General features: G+C 39.0%; 1 protein-coding gene and 1 pseudogene across 2 annotated transcripts; one reads left to right on the forward strand and one right to left on the reverse strand.

The window, feature by feature from the left end:
• Nucleotides 1–854: 854 nt before the first annotated feature.
• On the forward strand, nucleotides 855–20,599 carry ALKAL1 (ALK and LTK ligand 1). 2 transcript variants are annotated; one of them, XM_004777521.2, is made up of 5 exons: nucleotides 855–1,587; nucleotides 15,003–15,056; nucleotides 16,799–16,879; nucleotides 17,955–18,035; nucleotides 20,470–20,599. In XM_004777521.2, exons 1-4 carry the CDS (start codon nucleotides 1,398–1,400, stop codon nucleotides 18,017–18,019), a joined length of 390 nt encoding a protein of 129 aa, XP_004777578.1. In that variant the 5' UTR covers nucleotides 855–1,397; the 3' UTR covers nucleotides 18,020–18,035; nucleotides 20,470–20,599. The 2 variants fall into 2 exon arrangements, with proteins under 2 accessions (XP_004777578.1, XP_044931746.1); XM_045075811.1 differs by lacking the exons at nucleotides 17,955–18,035; nucleotides 20,470–20,599 and having other exon boundaries at nucleotides 855–1,687; nucleotides 16,799–16,872.
• Nucleotides 9,781–9,870, reverse strand: LOC123390918 (annotated as a pseudogene).
• Nucleotides 20,600–21,567: the final 968 nt, after the last annotated feature.

The following is a 21,567-nucleotide window of genomic DNA, read 5'->3' on the forward strand; positions in this document are numbered from 1 at the left end:
GCTATAAGGAGGAACTTATTCTACCTAACTAGGGCCTTCCGAAACTCTCTCTATATATTTTTCTAAGAGGGCTTTTCTGTGTCTCCTATGGTGAAAATCATTCTCATCCCCCAGATTCTTGTGCTTAACAGTAAAGAGAATGGAAGGGGCATTCTTCACCAGTGTAACAACTTTCTCTATATAAAGTTTCCATCAGCAGGATTTTTATAGGGCTCTTGAAAAGTTTCCTATGTTTCCCCAGTTCCCTGGAACAGGTTAGAAATACCAAGTCCAGAAAAATTATTTGAACACATTGGGATTGTTTTTCAGGGTTTGTGATTAACAAGATCTTTTTGTAAGAGAATTTAACACTGGGCAGTTGTCTCATGTGGTTATTCCCTCCGGTTCTCTTTCTGCTCTTTATCACACTGCATCCGAGAAGATAACTAGCAGTCAATTGATTAGCGAGTAACTTAAACATTTCTCATTATACTTAATATAAAGTAATAGATCGGGCTAATGAAATAATTAAAATCACAGTCATTTACACAGCACAATTTTATCTAGAGATGCCCACTTTATTTAAATTAGAACAAGTGGACTTAATCTCATTTTTCTATGTTAAACATTGCACAAAACATTTGGAGAATACTTTATGTCCAAAAAAAAAAAAAAAAGTAGTCTTCTGTGGTCTTGGGCGCAGGGGTAAATCTGGATGATTTCATCTGTAGTAGAAGTCAACCAGGGAATCACAGAGCAAGCCCCGCAGAGAGCTAGGAGAGCTAGGCGTGGGTGTTCTGCGGGGCCAGCCTCCTGGGTCCTCAGCTCCGCCCCTGCAACGAGGAGAAGGCAATCTCGCGCCGGGGCAAAGCCGCGCTCGCAGCAGGATGGTCCTCCTGCACCCGGTTTGGTCGCTCCAGCCAGCACCTCCAGGCGCAGCTGGATTCAAGGTGAAGAAAGTGAGTTCAGTACCTTTCCGCCCCTGGAATAGCAGTCTCAGCACACTGCGGCCCAAGTCCATGCTCTGCTTTCCATCGTCCCGACCTAGAAGTTGTGGGTTCTGTTTACCCTCAGAATCTGAATCAAGATCCGGTGTCCCGGCCCGTAGAGCCATTCTGTAGGGAGCCCCGAGGACACAGTCCGAGGATCGGGTGTGCCGGGAAGTCCCTTGTGCTCGCACTCGCTTTGTGTCCTGGGACACCTCTGAAGTCCCCAGACGCCGCTCCGCCCCGCGTCCTCGCCCAGAGACACCGAGGCGCGCAGGTATCAGCAGCGCCCGCTAAGTACCGATTCTGTTCCAGCCGGACGCCGCCGGGACACCGCCCCACCGCCGGGTCGCGGAATTCCCAGTCAGCGCACACGCACCTGCCTCGAGACCCGCCCCTGGGAGCTTCCTTTCGGGTCCTCCGCGCCCAGACATGCGGCCAGCTAAGCCAGGAGCCCCACTGTCCACGCTTCTCCTGCTCGTTCTGGTTTTGCCCCTGCCCGGGGCCCACGGGAGGCCCCGGAGTGGCAGGGGAGCATATGCCGCGGAGCAAGAACCCAAGTCGTGGCTTTTCCTCCCCGCGGCCAGAGCCGGCCGGGCACCCAGCGCCTCACGGAGCGCCGGTAAGCAGTCCTTTGCTCTGATGCAGGGATTTAAGAAGGCGGAATTAAGCAGAGCAGAGAACAGACCATCTCTAAAGATAACCGGTTTTCAGGAAAAGAGGTAATGAGTTTATTAGATTTAGCACTGTTGAGATTTAAGTAGCAAAAAACCCCGTCTCGCAAAGGAACTGGAGTGTTGTGTCCCTTCCTTGGTGAAGAAGCCCGTTTCAGGAGGCTGGTGGAGCAGCTGAAACCCATGGGGCTCAACCCCAGCTGGTCCAGGCAGAGTGCACAGGTTCTGTATCTGACAGTGCCTCATTCTGGGTCTTCCTGGGTTTTGAGCATTCAGTGAGCATTGCCTGAGCACACAGACACAGCCTGAACAGACTCAGGAATGCCCCCTTTGCTTTCCCCTTCAAGTTGGCCTCAGGGGATGGTTAAAGAACCGCTAATTTTGAGCGGGCTGAGTTGGCTCTTGTTCACACAGACCTTCCCTAGGTTGGGCTCCTAAATCAGCTCTGGGCACTCAGGTCCCTGGCTACTTAGATGCTGAAGGAGGGGAGGAGGGAAAAATGAGGGAGAAAAAAAATAGCCAATATAGGGGTCCTGAGATGCCCCAAGGTAGAGAAGTCCAGTATGATTGGGAAATGCGAAAATCATAGGGCACAATGAGGTCAGAGGGGGCAGTCAAGAGTGCAGGGTACCAGGGCAGGAAGAAAGGTAGTAAGCAAGGAATAGAGAAGCTTTGAACACCTGTCTCTGTTTAGAGCTTGTGCCATACAGAGCCAGGTAGAGCCACGGGCTAGGCTTGGAGCAGAAGTGACCCTCTTTGGGGCCATCTGCTTGCCTGGGGACCAGCCCAGTTGGCTGCCTTGCTGTCACCTCATAACTCTCTTGCCTCACATTTCACTTTTAATAAAGCAAAGAGGGATTACTTAGTATCATTTTTCTTCCCTAGTGGTTGTGATAGAAATACATATTTATTTCCTCCACAAACTTTCACTGAGTGCCTATTACATGCCAGGCTGAGACCACCTACTGAAGCAGGCAGCCAGATGTCTGTGCTCTGTCACATTCTGGGTGTGGAGGGAGAAAGGCTGTGCACAGGTAAAGCCAGAGAGGAAGCAGAGGGAGGTGTTGGCCAGGGCCTCAGAAGCTGAGGTGGGTTGTTGAGCTTCTGGTGCTGGGCCAGGGCAGAGATTTCCAGGGTGACTAGCAAGCCCAGAGTTCTCAGGAGGGGAGGGGAGGCTCTGGGGGTGACTACAGCAGTGGTGTCACATCCTTCATGTATATGGACTTGAAATTATTGTGAGCCTAAATATTTATCTCTGTTAAGAGTTCAGAAATAGCTAAAGTAAAACCAAAGAATGGCCAAAATAGTAATTAGTAAAAGTTTATTGGGGATGCACCAAAAAGAGTTTGCATGCCAGGCGCTTTGTTGTTATAAAGCAGCCTATATAGTGAGAAAGCAGTGACCATTTATTCTTCACAGTGATTGATTATAGTATTACAATTAAGTGCTTGGGAATTGGTTGGTAGTTACCTGATACTGACATTGGCAAACAGTTTAAGTTTTGCTTATGAGTTTTAGAGGCATAAGCAAGAGATGACCCAGGTCAAGTTAGCCTTACAAAATAAGCTAAATGAAGCTTTGCTTGTATGACAAAACTGACTTGATCTGCTCAGAGAATTTTCTTCCTTTCTTTCTTTCTCTCTCTCTCTCTCTTTTTTTTAAGATTTTATTTATTTATTTGACAGAGAGAGACACAGTGAGAGAGGGAACACAAGCAAGGGGAGTGGGAAAGGGAGAAGCAGGCTTCCCAAGGAGCAGAGAGGCCAATGTGGGACTCGATCCCAGGACCCTAGGATCATGACCTTAGCTGAAGGTAGATACTTAACCGACTGAGCCACCCAAGTGCCCTGCTCAGAGAATTTTCAAGGCTGGTCTTCATTTGGTTTTGATTTTAACATCTCAGAGAAGGAGATGTTACTTTGGAATGAAAAAGAGTGGGGGAAAGGCCCAAACTACAGACATATTAATGTTAACACAGTATTTCAGACCAATTTCATTTCACAGATCTTTTCTCCCCAGTCACAGATTTACAGTGGTGTTTCCTGGTTTTCTAAGAAGGCTCTAACTTCTCTTGGATGCAGGACGTTCCAGTCCTATTGTGACTTGCCCCTCTGCCTTCTGTGGTTCTCCGGGCACCACAGAGGGCACCCTGTACCAGCCACACTGATTCAGACACAGATTCAGACTGTTCCTTACAGATACCAGCCGGTTCTTTGCCTCTGCTACTTTGGAGCCTCCAAGAATGTGCTTCTCTCATCTCTCCGAATTCTGTCTATCCTCCTTGGCTCTGTTACTTTCTGGTATCTTTGTTCCGTGTTCAAAAATATGGAAATCCTGAATTTACTTTGCAACCATCCCCACAGTTCTGATGGAACTTGGGTGTGCATAACTGTGTTACAACCTAAATCCCTTCTATTTCCAGTCTGTTACTATTATAGCTGCTCACTTAGCTAGACCTATCAGCTGAGTAAAATTTCTTCCACAAGAATAATAAAAATAATTTTCCTTATTCTGCATATCACCAAGAAGGAAGTACAGTGGGTTTTTGTTTTTGTTGTTTGCAGATGAGTAAAATATTTAACATATTTTATTTGCAAAGTTACTGGAAGGTGTTTGTTTCACTGAAAAACAATAATACGAGAAAAAGTCAAGAAGCAAAGGTGATGTGTGATATTTTGCTAAGCACTTGGGAAGTGCTATCACTAGAACACTCATTATGAGGAGCCAGAGTGAGCTCACATGAATGAACTTCTGCCCTTCACAGTATTTCTGAGTGGTGACTGTTGTAGGATATCATTCACCTAGCTGCTAAGGGGAAATTCTGAGTGGAAGTTGATAGGATCACATATGATGGCTCCTCTTTCCTTGGAATGGTACAGTCCTAGGAGTCTGCCTTTCAATCATAAAATTGGCAAGAAAAACTAGGATTTAAAAAATTCCTTTATAATCTTTCCCCCTGCTTTGGACTTCATTTTTATAGCTATAAATAAGCTTTTCCGATTTCTAGGATCTTTGTTGCCATGCAGAAGACAGAAAGTGATGGCTAGGTCATTGGTTCAGAGTCTGTGTTCCCCTCCTGTGTGTGCTATTGAAGAAAACATCATTGAGCTCCTGGGTGGTTCACTCGTTTAACTGGCTGCCTCGGACTCAGGTCATGATCCCAGGGTTTTGGGATCAAGTTCTGCAGAGTCTCCCTCGGCCGCTCCCGTTGCTTGTGCTTTCTCTCTTTCATACAAATAAATAAAATAATAATAAAAAAAAAAGAACATCACTGAAGTGGGAAGTAACATGTCTTGGAGTTTAGCCATTTATTACAACTCTATTTCTCTGTCAACATAAGCTACCAGGAAATAGTAGTGAAAACATTATATCATGTTTGAAAGTGTATAGTTTTATACATATTAATAAAATTAAAATATTATTAAAATAGGATTTACCTGGAATTATTGTCAACCTCATTGGTTAGATTATCTCATTCAGTAATGATTTTTTCCCCTTTAAACACAAGACAGAATTTTTCTTCTCCTACAACTTTCCTCATATTGTGACTTGTATTAGTTTATGCATATAATATGTATAAAATATATACATAGATTATATTTGTATAGTGTAATATTATACTATCTGGATATAAACCTCTTGCAGTTAGAACTGAGGATTACTCAGTTTTTAATGCCCTGTAGGCTATTAAATTCATTAGATGCAATTGACTTTTAGGAGAACATTTTTTCTTTGGAACTGAAATTTTGAAATGGAAAAAATTTTTAATTAACTTTAAAAGTAAAAGAATTGATTTTTTATTTGCCCTCAAAGGCTGATTAGAACTTATGATTTAATCTGTGCCATTTCTGAGTCATGAGCTCATTTCTTAGCATTTATGACCAAGTTTAGACAACACAACATCTGCTGCCCTTAATGCCTTCTAGGGCAGTGGATCTTCGAATGAGGCCATATACCTCGGAAGCAACTGCGAAGCAAGTTTTAGAATGTAATTATCGTGTTCACCTTGGATATCCTAAATCTCTGAGTATAGCCCGTGCCTCGGCATCAAAAAGCTCTTGGCAGATTCTTGTGTAATTGAGTTTTTGGAATTACCAGAGATTTTTAATTGAGGACAGTGGGGAGGAGAAAAGTGGTATATCAGAATCTTCTGGGACGTTTCTTTGAGACAGAGACAATTCCTGACTGGTCTCCACAACCCTAGCCACACTTTTCTTTCCATAGCTCTCTGTCCACCCTTCATCCCCACATGTACCCACAGCACCATAGCTTTATTTTCCCATGAGTCTGAATCATGATCTGTGAAAAAAAAAAAAAAAAGTCTTCCTTGGTCTGCCAGCCTCGGGAGCATCGCCATTCAATACTTGTTAGAGAAGCACTATGCAAGAACTATGAATCTTAAAAAAAAAAAAAAAAAAAGTGGGGGTGCGCCTGGGTGATTCAGTTTGTTAAGCGACTGCCTTCAGCTCAGGTCGTGATTCTGGAGTCCCAGGATTGAGTCCCACATCGGGTTCCCAGATCCACGGGAAGTCTGCTTCTCCCTCTGACCCTCTCCCCACTCATGCTCTCTCTCACTCTTTCTCAAATGAATAAAAACAAAATCTTTAAAAAATAAAGAACTATGAAGACTTGTGGTATGTGGAGCTTTATGTAAACCTATTAGCCAAACTTTCTCACGCCACCCCTTCTTTCTCTCTCTTTCTTTTCTCTCTTCTTCCCGTTCTGTTCTCCCCTTCCTCCTTCTTTCTCTCTTTTTTAAAATCTAGCATTTATTTGCATCTCACAGTACTGGTTTTGAAGGAGTCCAATCCTGGTAACATTGTATTGGCCACCGCATTCAGCGTAGCTTTACCTCAGCACCTGGGGATTACGGGGGAAAGCCTAGCACATAGTAAAATGACACAGAACAAGGAAAGGTGACTTGAGGGCAGAACCGTGGGAAGGGGCCACTTATCAGACTGCTAGTACCTCTCCTCAGGCCTCCCTCTTTCCTGAGACACAACCATATTGGAATTAGGCCAATTAATAACCCCACAGTGGCTTGTAAGTGTTCAAGTGAAAGGAAGAGTCACAGCTCTGTCACTTTAAATTGAAAGTCAGAAATGATTAAGCTTAGTGAGGAGGATACATCAGAAGCTGAGATAAGCCAAAAGCTAGGCCTCTTGCAGCAGTCAGCCAAGATGTGAATGCAAAGGAAAGGGGCACCTTTCCTTAAGAATCTGCCTTCAGCTCAGGTCATGATCCCCAGGTCCTGGGATCAAGCCCCATGTCAGGCTCTCTGCTCAGTCTATTTCTTCCTCTCCCTGTAGCCCTGCCTGCTTGTGCACTCTCTCTCTCTCTCTATCAAATAAATAAATAATGCAAAGGAAGAGTTCTTGAAGGAAATTACCTTCTTGAAGGAAAGCACCACTGCAGTGAACACACGCATGGTAAGAAAGCGAAACAGCCTTATTTTTCATTTGGAGAAAGTTTTAATGATATGGATAGAAAACCACACCAGGCAAAACAGCCCCAGGCCAATGCCTAATCCAGAGCAGGGCTCTAACTCTCTTCAATTCTGTGGAGGCTGAGAGAGGTAAAGAAGCTGCAAAAGAAAAGTCTGAAGCTAGCAGAGGTGGGTTCATGAGATTTAAGGAAAGAAGCTGTCTGCATAATATCAAAGGGTGAGGTGAAGCAGCAAGTAGTGATATAGAAGCTAAGCAAGTTCTCCAGAAGAGCTAGTTCAGATCATTAGTGAAGGTGCCTACACTAAACAACAGATTTTTAGTGTAGATGAAACAGCCTTCTGAAGAAGATGGAAGAAGATGCCATCTGAGACTTCCATAGCTAGAGAAAAGTCAAAGCTTCAAAGGACAGGTCGACTCTCTTGTTAGGGGCTAACGCAGATGGTGACTTTAAATTGAAGTGAATGCTCCTCTACCACTGCAAAAATCCTGGGCCCCTTGTGAATTATGCTGTGCTCTAGAAATGGAAAAACAAAACTCAGATGAGAGCACATCTGTTCACACACAGTTTCTTGAATATTTTAAGCCCATTGTTGATATCTACTCACTGCTCAGAAAAAAGATTCCTTTCCAAAATGATACTGCTCAATGACAGTGTACCTGAAATCTGATGGAGACCATCAGCAGCCATTAACACTGAGGCACTGAGGCAAGGCCCTCCACCAGCAAAGTGATGAAAACTTGCTGAAAGCTCAGATGATGATATAATTTGCAGCTGAAATAACATTAGGCCTCCCCAAAGGTTACATACAAAGAGAGTTAATCTCTTTATTTAAAAATCTCAAACTCTAATAAGAGGTATGATGTAAAATCATATTTACAAATACATACTTTTTATGTAATTTTATAAGAACATGTAATTTTAGAAGAACAGAAGAGAGTACATGCTTTATGAGAGTGTATTTTTTTTAAAAAGATTTTACTTATTTGAGAAAGAGTGAGTATGAGAGAGAGAATGAGGAGGGGAAGGAGAGGGAGAAGCAGACTCCTAGCTGAGCAGGGAGCTGATGCGGACTCAGTCCTGGGACCCTGTGTTCATGACCTGCTGAAGGCAGACACTTAACTGACTGAGCCATCCAGGCTCCCCATGACTATATATTTAAAAAAACCTAAAAGTATTTTTTAAAGATATTGCTTGCTTGAATATGTTTGTCATCAGCTTTTCCCTTCAAATATTTAATAAATTTCCATGTTTTTCAAATACCCATATTTCCTATGAGCAATTTTCTGAACATTGATATAATAGGGTTAGTTTTCATTTTTGAAAATGGAACTGTTTTTATACATTTACAATAGTTGTGTCATCTCTAAATAAAGAAAGTGATAATTCAAGGAACTATATAGCAAACGTTTCAATTTAGGTATCGAAAAATGCTAGCTTAAAACAAAATGAAGGAATGCCCCTCAGTACCTAATAAGGTGCAAAGGATCAATTAATGTGGTTTTGTAAAGAATCAATCAAGTCCGAGCAATTATCTTTATGGTAAGATACTAAGTTATATGCAGGTAAAACTGAACACTAAACGTTTTCTATTATTTTGTTTTCTAGTTGTTCTGGCTTCTGACTTTTTTATTATTCCATATGATCTCTGGTCATTTAAACATTTTTTAAAATTCCAGTTACTTCATAGGGTAGTTCTATTTTTAGCTTTTTGAGGAACCTCCATACTGTTTTCCACAGTGGCTGCACAAGCTTGCATTCCCACCAGCAGTATAGAAAGGTTCCTCTTTCTCTGCATCCTTGCCAACATCTGTTTTCCTGACTTGTTAGTTTTAAACATTCTGACCTGTGTGACATGATATCTCATTATAGAACTAGAGGGTATTGTATTAAGTGAAATAAGTCAATCAGAGAAAGACAATTATCATATGATCTCATTCATATGTGGAATTTAAGAAGCAAAACAGTGGATCATAGAAGGGAGGAAAAAATAAAACAAGACGAAATCAGAGGAGGAGACAAACCATAAGAGACTCTTAATCATAGGAAACAAACTGAGGGTTACTGGAGGGGGTCGGATGGGGGGATGGGGTAACTGGGTGATGGACATGACGGAGTGCATGTGATGTAATGATCACTGGGTGTTATATAAGACTGATGAATCACTGAACTCTACCTTTGAAACTAATAATACATTGTATATTAATTAGTTGAATTTACATTTTAAAAAGGATGCAAAAAAATTTTAAAAAGGTCGTCAGACTGTCAAAAAAGTAAAATATATACATACTCCTTTTGTATTCCTCAATATGCTAACTAAAGAATATATTTCTAAAAAAAATTCCAGTTAGTTAATATACAGTGTAATAATAGTTTCAGGTATGCAATATAGTGATCCAACATTTCCATACACCACCTCATGCTCATCACAGCACCTGCTCTCCATCTCATTACCAGAGGGGTTACCTCCCCTCTGGTAGCCATCAGTTTGTTCTCTATAGTGAAGAGTCTGTTTTTTGGTTTACCTCCCTCTCTTTTTTCCTCTCTGCTCATTTGTTTTTTCTTAAATTTCACATATGAGTGAAGTCATACAGTACTTGTCACACTGAATAAAAATATGAAACACTTCATGAATTTGCTTTTTAAATTTCACATATGAGTGAAATCATACAGTATTTGTCACTCTCTGACTTAATAAAAATATGAAACACTTCATGAAATTGTTTGTCATCCTTGTTAATCTTCTCTGTACTGTCCCAGTTTTAATATAAATGCTGCAGGAGCCTCTGCCTTGGACTCAGATCATGATGCTAGGGTCCTGGGATCAAGTCCCGTGTCGCATCGGGACTCTCTGCTTGGCAGGAAGCCTGTGTCCCCCTCTCTCTCTGCCTGCCTCTCTGCCTACTTGTGATCTCTGTCAAATGAATAAATAAAATCTTTAAAAATATATGTATAGGGGCACCTGGATGGCTCAGTGGGTTAAAGCCTCTGCTTTTGGCTCAGGTCATGATCCCAGAGTCTTGGGATCGAGCCACATCGGGCTCTCTGCTCAGCAGGGAGCCTGCTTCCCCCCCTCTCTCTGCCTGCCTCTCTGCCTACTTGTGATCTCTCTCTGTCAAATAAATAAATAAAATCTTTTAAAAATAAATAAATAAATGAATGAAAAACCTAGTCACCCTCGAAGGGTGATAGTTCAAAAAATACATATATGTATATGCTGCAGATAAGAGCACGATCTCTGCTCATTTTGAACATGAGAAGTAGGAATGAGAGATAAGCCTGTCAGCATTTATATACACACATGTATATGCAAATCTTCATAAAAGATTTATAAAAGGTTTATCAAAGATTAATAAAACCTTCAAATTTCTTCATAAAAATATTATTGTAAACAAAATTGATAATAGTGGCAGTTGGCAGCTGTTTTGGTTAAATAATAACTAGAAATTTTCACAAATTAGAGTAGTGAGATAGTAATTTGGGGGATACTTGTCATGCATTATGAGGAGATCCTTTTGTTTTTAATCCATCCACGTATATAATCTTTTATACCTTGTTGTTAGATACCAGAAGAATGAAGCATGCATTTGAGACTTGTGCTGTACAACATGGTAGCCTACTCAATTCATGTGCCTATCAAGCATTCGCAGTGTGGCTTGTCCAAGTTGAGATGTGCCATAATTGTTAAATACACTGCAGATTTTGAAAGCAGTATAAAAAAATGTAAAATGTCTTAATATTTTTAAAGCAGGGAATATATGTTGAAAGGATAACATTTAGAATATTGGGTTAAGCAAAATAAATTATTAAATACATTTTACCTATTTTTTACTTTTTAAGGTGTGGCTACTAAAAACTTTGAAATCACATATGTGACTTATATTTCTGTGATGGAGATTGCTTTCTTTTTTTTTTTAAGATTTTATTTATTTATTTGACAAAGATCACAAGTAGGCAGAAAGGCAGGTAGAGAGAGTGAGAGGGAAGCAGGCTCTCTGCCGAGCAGAGAGCCTGATGCGGGACTCGATCCCAGGACCCTGAGATCATGACCTGAGCCGAAGGCAGTGGCTTAACCCACTGAGCCACCCAGGTGCCCTGAAGATTGCTTTTTAAGACCATTTTCCATAAGATATCAATCAACTAATCTTTTGTGGTGTGATACTCTTCTATTTGATTTCTCAAGTAGTATTTTGTTGATCCAAAATTATCATAGGTGCATCCTAACATTAAATACAAATTCAGTTTCAATCAACTAGTTTTTTTTTTTTTAAGATTTGATTTATATACTCGACAGAGAGAGAGAGATCACAAGCAGGCAGAGAGGCTGGCGGGGGGGTGGGGGGAAGCAGGCTCCCTGCTGAGCAGAGACCCCCTCCCAATGCAGGTCTTGATCCCAGGACCCTGAGATTATGACCTGAGCTGAAGGCAGAGGCCTAACCCACTGAGCCACCCAGGTGCCCCAAAATCAACTAGGTTTTTTTTTTTTTTTAATTGAAAAAGTAATACAGATTTATGTTCAAAGTTAAAATTAATAATAAATATGTATTGAAAAATACCTCTTTTCTCCTACCCCCAGAATCTTACTTCTTGCCTTTCTGCAGTCACCATTACAGTTTTAATACAAATAGGAGTGTGCTACCAAGCAGGCATTGGCAAACTTTTTCTAGAAATGGCCAGATAGTAAATATTTTGGTTTTGTGGACTCTCTGATCTCTGCAGAAAGCACTCAATTTTGCATTATAACACGAAAGCAGGCATAGACCACATGTGACCAAATTAGTATGGCTGTGTTCCAATAAAGCTTTATATGCGAAAATAGGCATAGGGCAGAATTTGACACCTGACACTAGTGCTGTTCATTGGAAATACAATAGCTTATCTCTAAACCTTTTGACTTATGTGTGTGTATCTTGTTCCTCCATACTGGGCATTATGATCTTTTAAGAGTGAATCTTGACTATGTCATCCCCTTGCCTAATCTTTGACTTCTCATCACTCGTAGAATTAAGGACAAAGTTTATAAAGGACTATAAGGGCATCTATGTCTGCTGCTTACGTGTGTGTATGTATGAGAGAGAGAGAGAGAGAGAGAGAGCACAGGCATGAGTCAGGGAGGAGTGACAGAGGGAGAGGGAGGAGTAGGCTCCCTGCTGAGCAAGGAGCCCAGTGCAGGACTTGATCCCAGGACCCTGGAATCATGACTTGAGCCCAAGGAAGATCCTCAACCAACTGAGCCACTCCGAAGCCTTTGTCTGTTGCTTCAGCTGACTTTTCTCTCCCTCACCTTCTTCCTCTTTTAGCCATCCTGGACAGTTCTTAAATACCTGAAACACAGTGTCATCCTTTCCTCCTCAGAGATTTCTTTCTTCCTCCCTCCCTCCTTCCATTCCTTCCTTCTTTTTCTTTCTGCCCTTCCCTTCCCTTCTCTTTTCTTTTTCTTTTTTTTTGGGGGGGGCCTAAGGTGATGTTTCCATCTCTTACCTAGATATCTCTTGCTTATCACTTTAAGTGTCAACTTAAATATCACTTTTCTGTTTCATTTAAGTCAGTCTGCTTTATGTTCCTAAATTGTGTTTGTACTTTGAAATGAAAATTCAAGTGTATTTAAAGTGTGGTTTTCTTGGTGGCCTATACTGAGCTCAAGCAAGACCATGATTGTTTTCATTTGAAAGGTAACAAGCTACTTGAAGGATTATACTCTCAGCTTTTAATTCCTTAAACATTTGCCAGATGACCCATCTGCAAAGCAGTGTTGTACACCCTGCAGATGAACGAGACATTGTACCTTTCCTCAAGAAGCCACAATATTGTGGTGGAGACAGACTCATGCATTGTTCACTATCATGCTAATCTGAAAATTGCCTTTATAGAAGAAGTTAGAAAGTGTGCTATGGGAGTGTAGAAGAGGGGTGTCCTCCTGAGTGTCATCATTGTGCCAGGCCTCATCAGAGAAACACAATTATCATACGATCTCACTGATATGTGGAATGTAAGAAAAAAAACAGAGGATCATAGAGGAAGAAAGGAAAAAGTAAAACAAGACACAACCAGAGAGGGAGACAAACCATAAGAGGCTCTTAATCATAGGAAATCAGCTGGGGGTTGCTGGAGGGGAGGAGGGTAGAGAGATGGAGTAGCTGGGTGATGGACATTAAGGAGAGCATGTGATGTCATGAGCACCGGGTATTATATACGACTGATGAATTACTGAACTCTACCTATGAAACCAATTAATGTTGTGTGTTAATTAATTGAATTTAAATTTAAAAATATTTAAAAAATCATAGTTGAAAATGTTTTTGGAACTAGAATTATTCATAGTCTTCGAACATGTTTTAGCCATAGAACTCCAACTGTACTCAACTAACTCAGCTCAGAAAGGGGCAGAGGAGCTACCTTGCCAGATAAATTGGGGAGTACTGACTTCCCAGGAGCCAATTTGCCACGCTTGGTTTCAGAGAGGTATTGGGGAAAGACCTGTGTTCAGTCTGGAATATAATTAATGAGAGCACCAAAATATTTATATAAAGAAATACTTATATCTTCCTATTGCTTTGTTTTTCTGGATTAGTTTGGATGGTTCATAAGTTCAGATGTTTGTTTTGTTGTCAGTGGGAGGAGAGCTCGAATCCAGCTGCACATCTGTCGCCCTAACAGTGCTGCTCCGGACTCAGAACTGGGCTGCTAGGAGCAGGGAGCTCCCTACGCAAGGAAGCACTCTTAAACACTCCTCATTAACTCTAGGATGTAAAGGGCTGTTAGAATTCCTATGTCTTCATTTTACACTACCTATCTCAACGAGGTACACAAATCAGTGTGGTCCTTCAGACTCACTTATTATGCCCCTATTAAAACTCATATGATGTTTGACAGGCACAAGAGTCAATCTATAAAAAGGACATTGCGAGTTTAAATCTGTAGCTGTCAATGAAATTGGGTTCAAAATTTTATTTGTTTCTGTTTTCTTTTCCTCTTAAAGAGTTGTGTATATTCCAAACTGTTTTTTTTTTTTTATAAATTGTGTTTTTTGCTTATAGGGAGTACAAAGTGAAGTGTGAGATGTAGTTTGATTTTTTATTTTCACTTACTTAAAATGCAAAACCCCAGGTGCCTGGGTGGTGCAGTCGGTTAAGTGTCAGCCTTTGGTTCAGCACCTGATCCCAGGATCCTAGAATCACACCCCAAATCAGGGTCCCTGCTCACCTGGGAGTCTGCTTCTCCCTCTACCCCTCCCTGTCCCCCTAACCCTCCTACTTGTGCTCATGCTGTCTCTCAATTTCTCTCTCAAAACTAAATAAAATCTTAAAAAATGCAAATCCCCTTAAAGTGGGAGTGTATCATGAACTGGAGATTATTTCACCTCATTTTTTCTGGCTGCTGTTGGGAGAGTGGGTTAGAGGAATGAGAAGACCCATCAGGGAGCTGCAGCACAGGGATAATGACCAAAGTATGATGGCTTGGGACGAGAAGAAGCAGAGTGTATGGGTCTTGGGTAATTTCTGGCATTGGAATATATAAAATTAAGTAATGGTGTGTATATAGTAGAGAAGGAAAGAGGAAAGTCAGGCATACTTTCTTGATATCTGGGTTGAGCAAAGAGTAAGGAGTGATGCCTTGTATGAGACAGGGAACATGGCGGGTGGGGGGCAGGGAACAGGTCTGGGGTCTTAGGGAAATCAGGTGTTCAGTTCTGGCTATGCACTTTTGAGAGGTCTGTAAGTTTCCCAGTTAGAGTGGTAGAGCTCTGGGTGAGGTCTGAAGCTCCAGGGAATGGTCAGAGCCAGAGATACAGATTTGGAATGAGCTGCATGAACTTCCATGAGTTCATGTGTTAGGTGGTTGTCATTATAGACTATTTATAAGGATATTTTTAATGGTGGAAATGCATCTAAGAAATTGTAATTTTTTTTCTTTTCAGAAATATTCCCAAGAGATTTGAATTTAAAAGACAAATTCATAAAACATTTCACAGGTAAGCACAAAATCTATCAGTGATACAATTAAATAAAAAGCTTGTATACAAATTACTGTTAGGCATTAGGGATATGAAGATAAATGTCTGTAAGAAGCTCAACAGTCCAGTTAGGAAAGTGGACAAATGCTATTAAATTGCACTAATAATAATATCAACCAGATCTTGGTAAATAATAGAAATGTATATATATATATTTTAGGGATGCACGGAAAGTGAATAATTTTGCCAAAAACTACCAGGAAAAGCTTGTAGGGTGCCCATTTAAGTTGGGCTCTAAAGGAGAATAACATTTTCCTGGATGAGAAGAAATTCTTTGAGAACATGGTAGCTTGGAGGCAGGACAGGTAGATGGTGTGGATACACTGTGGGGTAAGTTTAGGTAAGGGTGTGTGTGGCCACTGGACAAAAGTATGCCTCAAAAGGTAGGTTGGAGTCATACTGTGAAGAATTCTAAACGATTTATATCCTAAGGAATTTAGGTCATGCTTCTTAGGCAATGGGGGCAACAGAAGTTTTTTTTTTTTTTTTGAATGGGAAAAAGACAGACTTTCTTTCATATGCCATGTCTTTTTTTTTTTTTAAGGTTATTTATTTATTTGAGAGAGAGAGAGAGAGAATGAGAACACAAGCCTGGGGTGGGGAGGAAAAGGGAAAGAAAGTCTTAAGTAGACTAGTAGACTCTGCAGTGAGGTCCGAGCTTGACAGGGGCTCTATCTCATGACCCTGAGATTTCTACCTGAGCTGAAACCAAGAGTCAGACACTTAACTGATTGTACCACCCAGGCGTCCCCATATGCCATGTTCTAAGCACAGATGAAATACTGTCTTATGACATTCTCTTTCTTTTTATCGACTTTGCTTATCATTGGGAATCACATTATGCCTCAAGTTCTAGTAATTCATTAAATTATTGTGAATCAAGCACGACCACCTTCACCATTGCTATTGCCTGACTGCTCCTAACCATCCCAGCTGTCTTTCGCTGTTTTACATCTCAGGCCTATAAACTGGGAAAATTATGGTTTTCCCACTTAAAGAAACCAGTGGCCATATTTAATTAATCTGAGAATGATGGTTGTGAGCTTAAACCAAGACCCACTCTAGCAAGTGTAAGGAATTTCCCAGTGTTTAGCGTTTCTAGTCACTCTGTTCACAGCACTGTGAGCCCTTCTACCACTTCCAAAACATCAGATTACAGATGTAGGGATAAGTTTTGGTGGGAATTCTCTGGGTTTGTGGCAATAAATAAGGGAAGCCTCAAGTCCCTGCTCACTTTACTACAGTCCTTGACACTAACAAGACACAAATTAATTAGAAAATGGAATTAATGTCTCTGTATATAAGCACTAATTCCTGTTATATTAAAAAAAAACCCTGAAGAACAGAAAGTGGGAACGAGGATATTTATTTTTTATTCTTCACATCTACTTGATTTGGTTTGTACAATTTCTTTTTCTATCTAGAGCTTTTCCCCTCTTAATTATTCTAAAGAGTTCTTCAGAAACTGAAGTTTCCAATATGTGAAATGGTGAGAATTGGTAATGAATTCAGAGCTTTTTCACAGATTACAATTTACTACCTCCCACAGAGCTAGGGTAAGGAGAAGTATTCTCAGACAAGTTCTTTTAAGGGCATGGAAGGATGCTAAGTTACAGTTGTATTATTTCCAGCCATCAAGTACTAGCAAATTTGTTTGGAAAACATGCCGATGTTTATCATAAACGTTCTTTTCCTAATAGGGCCAGTCACATTTTCAGCTGAATGTAGCAAACATTTCCATCGACTCTATCACAACACTAGGGATTGTTCAACACCAGCTTGTAAGTAGTTTGGATAGGTTTCCTTTTTTTTTCCCATTAAAATAAAATCTTTATGCAACAATAAATGCATGCAATTTTAAACTTCAACTGTCTGCGTCTGGGGATAGACTAAACAATGTATGAGATGTTATTTATAACATTGACAGTACTTAAATGAAGGCTTGTGTGTGCTGTTGAGAGTGCAAAGAATGAAACTGAATTGTAATTGGGACTATATCCAAATCTGAAAATAGCCAGATTTCCTTAAGGACTGAAATGTTTGTCAGGATTTATGCCTTTTTTCATTTTTCAAATTCCTTGGCATGAAGTGCTCTTCATATAAATGAGAAAGAAAATAAGATGACCATGAAGAATAAGTCAAAATTTCCTCTTCAGTTATTTTAAAGTAAATAGTTTCATATCATTTATACAATGAGTGACCGATTGTTCTGAGTAATTATAGCATAGTGTTTTAAATGTGGCTCTAATGAATTCTTTTGGACACTTAAGTCACCAAAGTTAGTAATTTCAAATGTAATATTTAAATGTTATTATTGAAACTGCCCAAATTGGGATCATGTGTGGTAACTCAGTTGGCTGTTTTTAAATTCCTTTCTAAACCTCAACTTCCCTTTTAAGGTGCACGGATTTTAAGCATTTTGTTTCTTTTTAACTAGATTGGTCATTTGAAGTATGTTTAATTTTACTCAGGAAGTTGAATCAGAATTGTTATAATTTTTTTCAAAAACTGCTTGTGTTCAATGACTAAGGGAAATTAATCACACTGGAATCAAAGCAAACTAAGTTGTAGCACAGCATAGTGAAGAAAGCTTACTCTTTGAACTCAAACTACTCAGTAGTTATGAGATTCTTGACATTTGGATGCTGGTTTTTCATCTCTGTCTTTAAAGTGAGGGAACAGTAACATCTACCTAATTGTGTTATGAGAATTAATGAGAAAACCCAGGTTAAGCATTTGTTGTGTTGGGTGCTTATTAAATCTTAGCTCTCATTCTCAATTAGTGATAATAATAATATGGTTTTCCCACATTTATAATAACTGTATGCATAATTTTCCCTTAAATGTTTTTTGTAGATTACAAGAGATGTGCTAGATTGCTAACAAGATTAGCAGTGAGTCCCTTGTGCTCACAGACCTAGAAGACTTTCCCTATGAGTATGTATTTATTTATTTTTCTTATTCTGTTTAATCAGCTAGCTTTCTGAAGAAATTTTAAACAATTTAGAAAGCCAGGCAGCTGATTGTAGCAACACCTAATGAACTTAATCTGTGGATTTTTCACTTAGTATTAAAGCTTTGTTTAAATGCTCAGACTGCTTTATTGAATTAATTAAAAATGCCCTCAATGGTGATTAAATTAAGTAAAATAAACAACTTTTTGGCAGCCTTACCAGTCTTGAGTGATTTTTAAAAATATTTCATCTATTGGGGTTATATTAATATTGTGCAGAAGCCTTATGCAAATAGACATTAGATGTACAAAGCTATATAAAGCTCTACCTTTTCTTAACTGGTCAAAAGATATAATAAAAGTAGCACTGGGATCTAAAATTTTGGTTTATGTAGGGTACATAACAAAAAGAAATAAGGTATTGGAAGAGTAAAGGAAAAAGCAAGGGATCAAAAATATGATGAATATGTAATCATCTGCTCTAGCTTATACTTTGCCAGAGTGAAATAGTAAGTCAGAATTTTCATTCTGACTAAATTACCCTAGGAGCCCTAGGACAATAAAGTATTTGGATAACCTAAAAAAAATATAACATTTATTTACAAAAGTAGACTCTATACAAGAAACTGAAGGATCTTTTTTCCCACTAGAGATTTTTCTACTCAGTAGTTCTTTCCCGGGACAGAACAAAGCCAACACACTTTTGGGTCAGTATTTCAGCACCACGGAAAAGTCTCTTTAAAGAAACAGGTTTTCATCTGTTGATGGACATCTAGGTTCTTTCCATAGTTTGGCTATTGTGGACATTGCTGCTATAAACATTCGGGTGCACATGCCCCTTTGGATCACTACATTTGTATCTTTAGGGTAAATACTATCATATGATCTCCCTGATATGAGGAAGTAGTGATGCAACATGGGGGCTTAAGTGGGTACGAGAAGAATAAATGAAACAAGATGGGATTGGGAGGGAGACAAACCATAAGTGACTCTTAATCTCACAAAACAAACTGAGGGTTGCTGGGGGGAGGGGGTTTAGGAGAAGGGGGGGTGGGATTATGGACATTGGGGAGGGTATGTGCTTTGGTGAGTGCTGTGAAGTGTGTAAACCTGGTGATTCACAGACCTGTATCCCTGGGGATAAAAATATATGTTTATAAAAAATAAAAAATTAAAAAAAAACAGGTTTTCACAGTTTGTGACATAGAAATGGAAGTCATGGAATGTGTATATAGAATTATCTCTGAATCTCTTGATTTAGCCCATGAAACTTGATCTACCCAAGTAACTGCATGGGGATTTACTTAACTCATCTCACAGTTTCATTGTGCCAATTAATAAGACAATCTTGACTTGTTGTCTATTTCTATTCTTATTTAAAAAGCAATTGTAAATAAATAATAATAATTGATACTCTTAATTCTGCATATTCACAGTTTCAGAATTTTAAAAGTTCTCTCTCTCTCCCTTTTTAAAAAGGTTTATTTATTTTAGAGAGAGAGTGCAGCAGAAAGGGGAAGAAAGAGAGGGAGAGAGAGTCTGAAACAGATTCTGCATTGAGTGTGGAGCCTGATTTGGGGCTGGATCTTACAACCCTTAGGTCATGACCTGATCTGAAACCAAAAGTTTGGATGCTTAACCAACTGCACCACCCAGGCTTTCCCCAATTTTTTCTTTCTTTCTTTCTTTTCTTTTCTTTTTTTTAGATTAAGAGAAGATCATTTTAATGTTCAGAGGCAAGATATTTGAATAATAACTCTCAATCTATCTCAAACCTTTTGAATAATATAAACCATGAATAAATAAAGAAAATTCATTAGGCTATTGAAGTGATCTAAATCAAGACACATTTATCTTTCTTTGTTTTAATATATTTTATGTGAATGAGTGAATTTGCATAAAGTCAAAAAACCAACAAAATAACCATGAAAATTCTCAAAAAATGAATGCTGTACTATAATTCCAAATACTGCATATAAACTTACATTCTCGTAGAACTAGATTCATAGAAGACAGAGCTGAAAAATATGCCCCTTAGAAATTGCAGAGAAAGACATATTTCTATCGTAATATCTGTTTCTAATTATTTATTTAACAAGGTATTAGAAATACAGTATTAGAGATTAACAGATTTTAAGAATATTTATGTTACTTAGGTTATGCCAAGTTCATTTTTGGTTTATTTAGATATCATAAAACTTTAATGGGGGAGTCATAATTTAAAGTATCTAAAAGTACTGATTGACCCCTCTACCCCTCCACACTCATTAGCTTATATTCTCAGAATTAAATTATAAATTGAGCCCACAGATTCCTTCAGCAAAATAAAATAAAATATAACTATATTAAAACTATGCATACTTTTAAGTACATTAAGAATCAGAATATAAATAATAGTTTTCTTTTTCCCCCTGACAGGCATTTCTTAAGAATGTAAATTTGATTTGAAGAAAAAAGTGCCTGGAATCATACTAACTGTACAAAGAGATGAAGCATCTATTTTTATGGCATGTTAATATGAATAAAATAAGAGACTTCTCAGAAACAACTGTTTGTTTGTGTCCTTTCATATAGTTCAGTCTTTCTTGGTTTATTTTCATGTATAGAGTAATTTGAAATTTTTAAAAAATAAAGTTTAAATCACACAATGTATATAGAATATCAAAAGTGTGCTATTCTTTTATTTTTGGTAGATATATTTTATTTTCTTACATGGTTTATGTTCCATATAGGTATGGATTAAATATTTAACTATGTAAATTGTGTCTGAGAGTGTTGAGATGAGTGAGAAATGATTTTGGTATATGATTTGAGTAACGGTTTGTTGAATAATCATGTTTGAAGTCCACTTTTGTAACTCTTTTAAAATAATATTTAAATATATTTATTCAGAATTTTTCTTTAATTGCACTAATTTGAAATATGAATTTTATTAAAACTGAAATATGAAAATCTGTTTTTCTTTGAACATGTTTGTAGCAGAGGTTACACTATTGAGATATGATTACTATATATGTATATATGTATAAATATGTATTTTCTAGACAGCTAACCAGTGTCCTGAGAAAATTCCTATCTTTTTGAAGTTTGAACATATGGTAGTGCTGTCTTAAAGATTTTTATTTTAAATTTATTTATTTGACAGAGAGATCACAAGTAGATCACAACTAGGCAGAGAGACAGGCAGAGAGAGAGTGGAAGCAGGCTCCCTGCCGAGCAGAGAGCCTGATGTGGGACTTGATCCTAGGACCCTGGGATCATGACCTGAGCTGAAGGCAGAGGCTTAACCCACTGAACCATCTAGGCATCCCGGTAGTGCTGTCTTAAATAAAAAAAAGCAAAGAAATGTGTCATGGAGTTAGGAGAATATAGGGGTTACCTGGATACTCTATTTAGAATATTTAAGTAATCTCTACATCAGTGTAGGGGTAGAACTCATGACACTGCAATCAAGAGTCTGGTGCTCTACTGGCTAAGCCATACAGGTGCTTGCTGTTTAGAATTGAACAACATATT

The sequence above is a fragment of the Mustela putorius genome, unplaced genomic scaffold (genome assembly GCF_011764305.1).
Source record: "Mustela putorius furo isolate JIRA1106 unplaced genomic scaffold, ASM1176430v1.1 tig00000151_pilon_pilon_pilon, whole genome shotgun sequence".
NCBI lineage: Eukaryota > Metazoa > Chordata > Mammalia > Carnivora > Mustelidae > Mustela > Mustela putorius.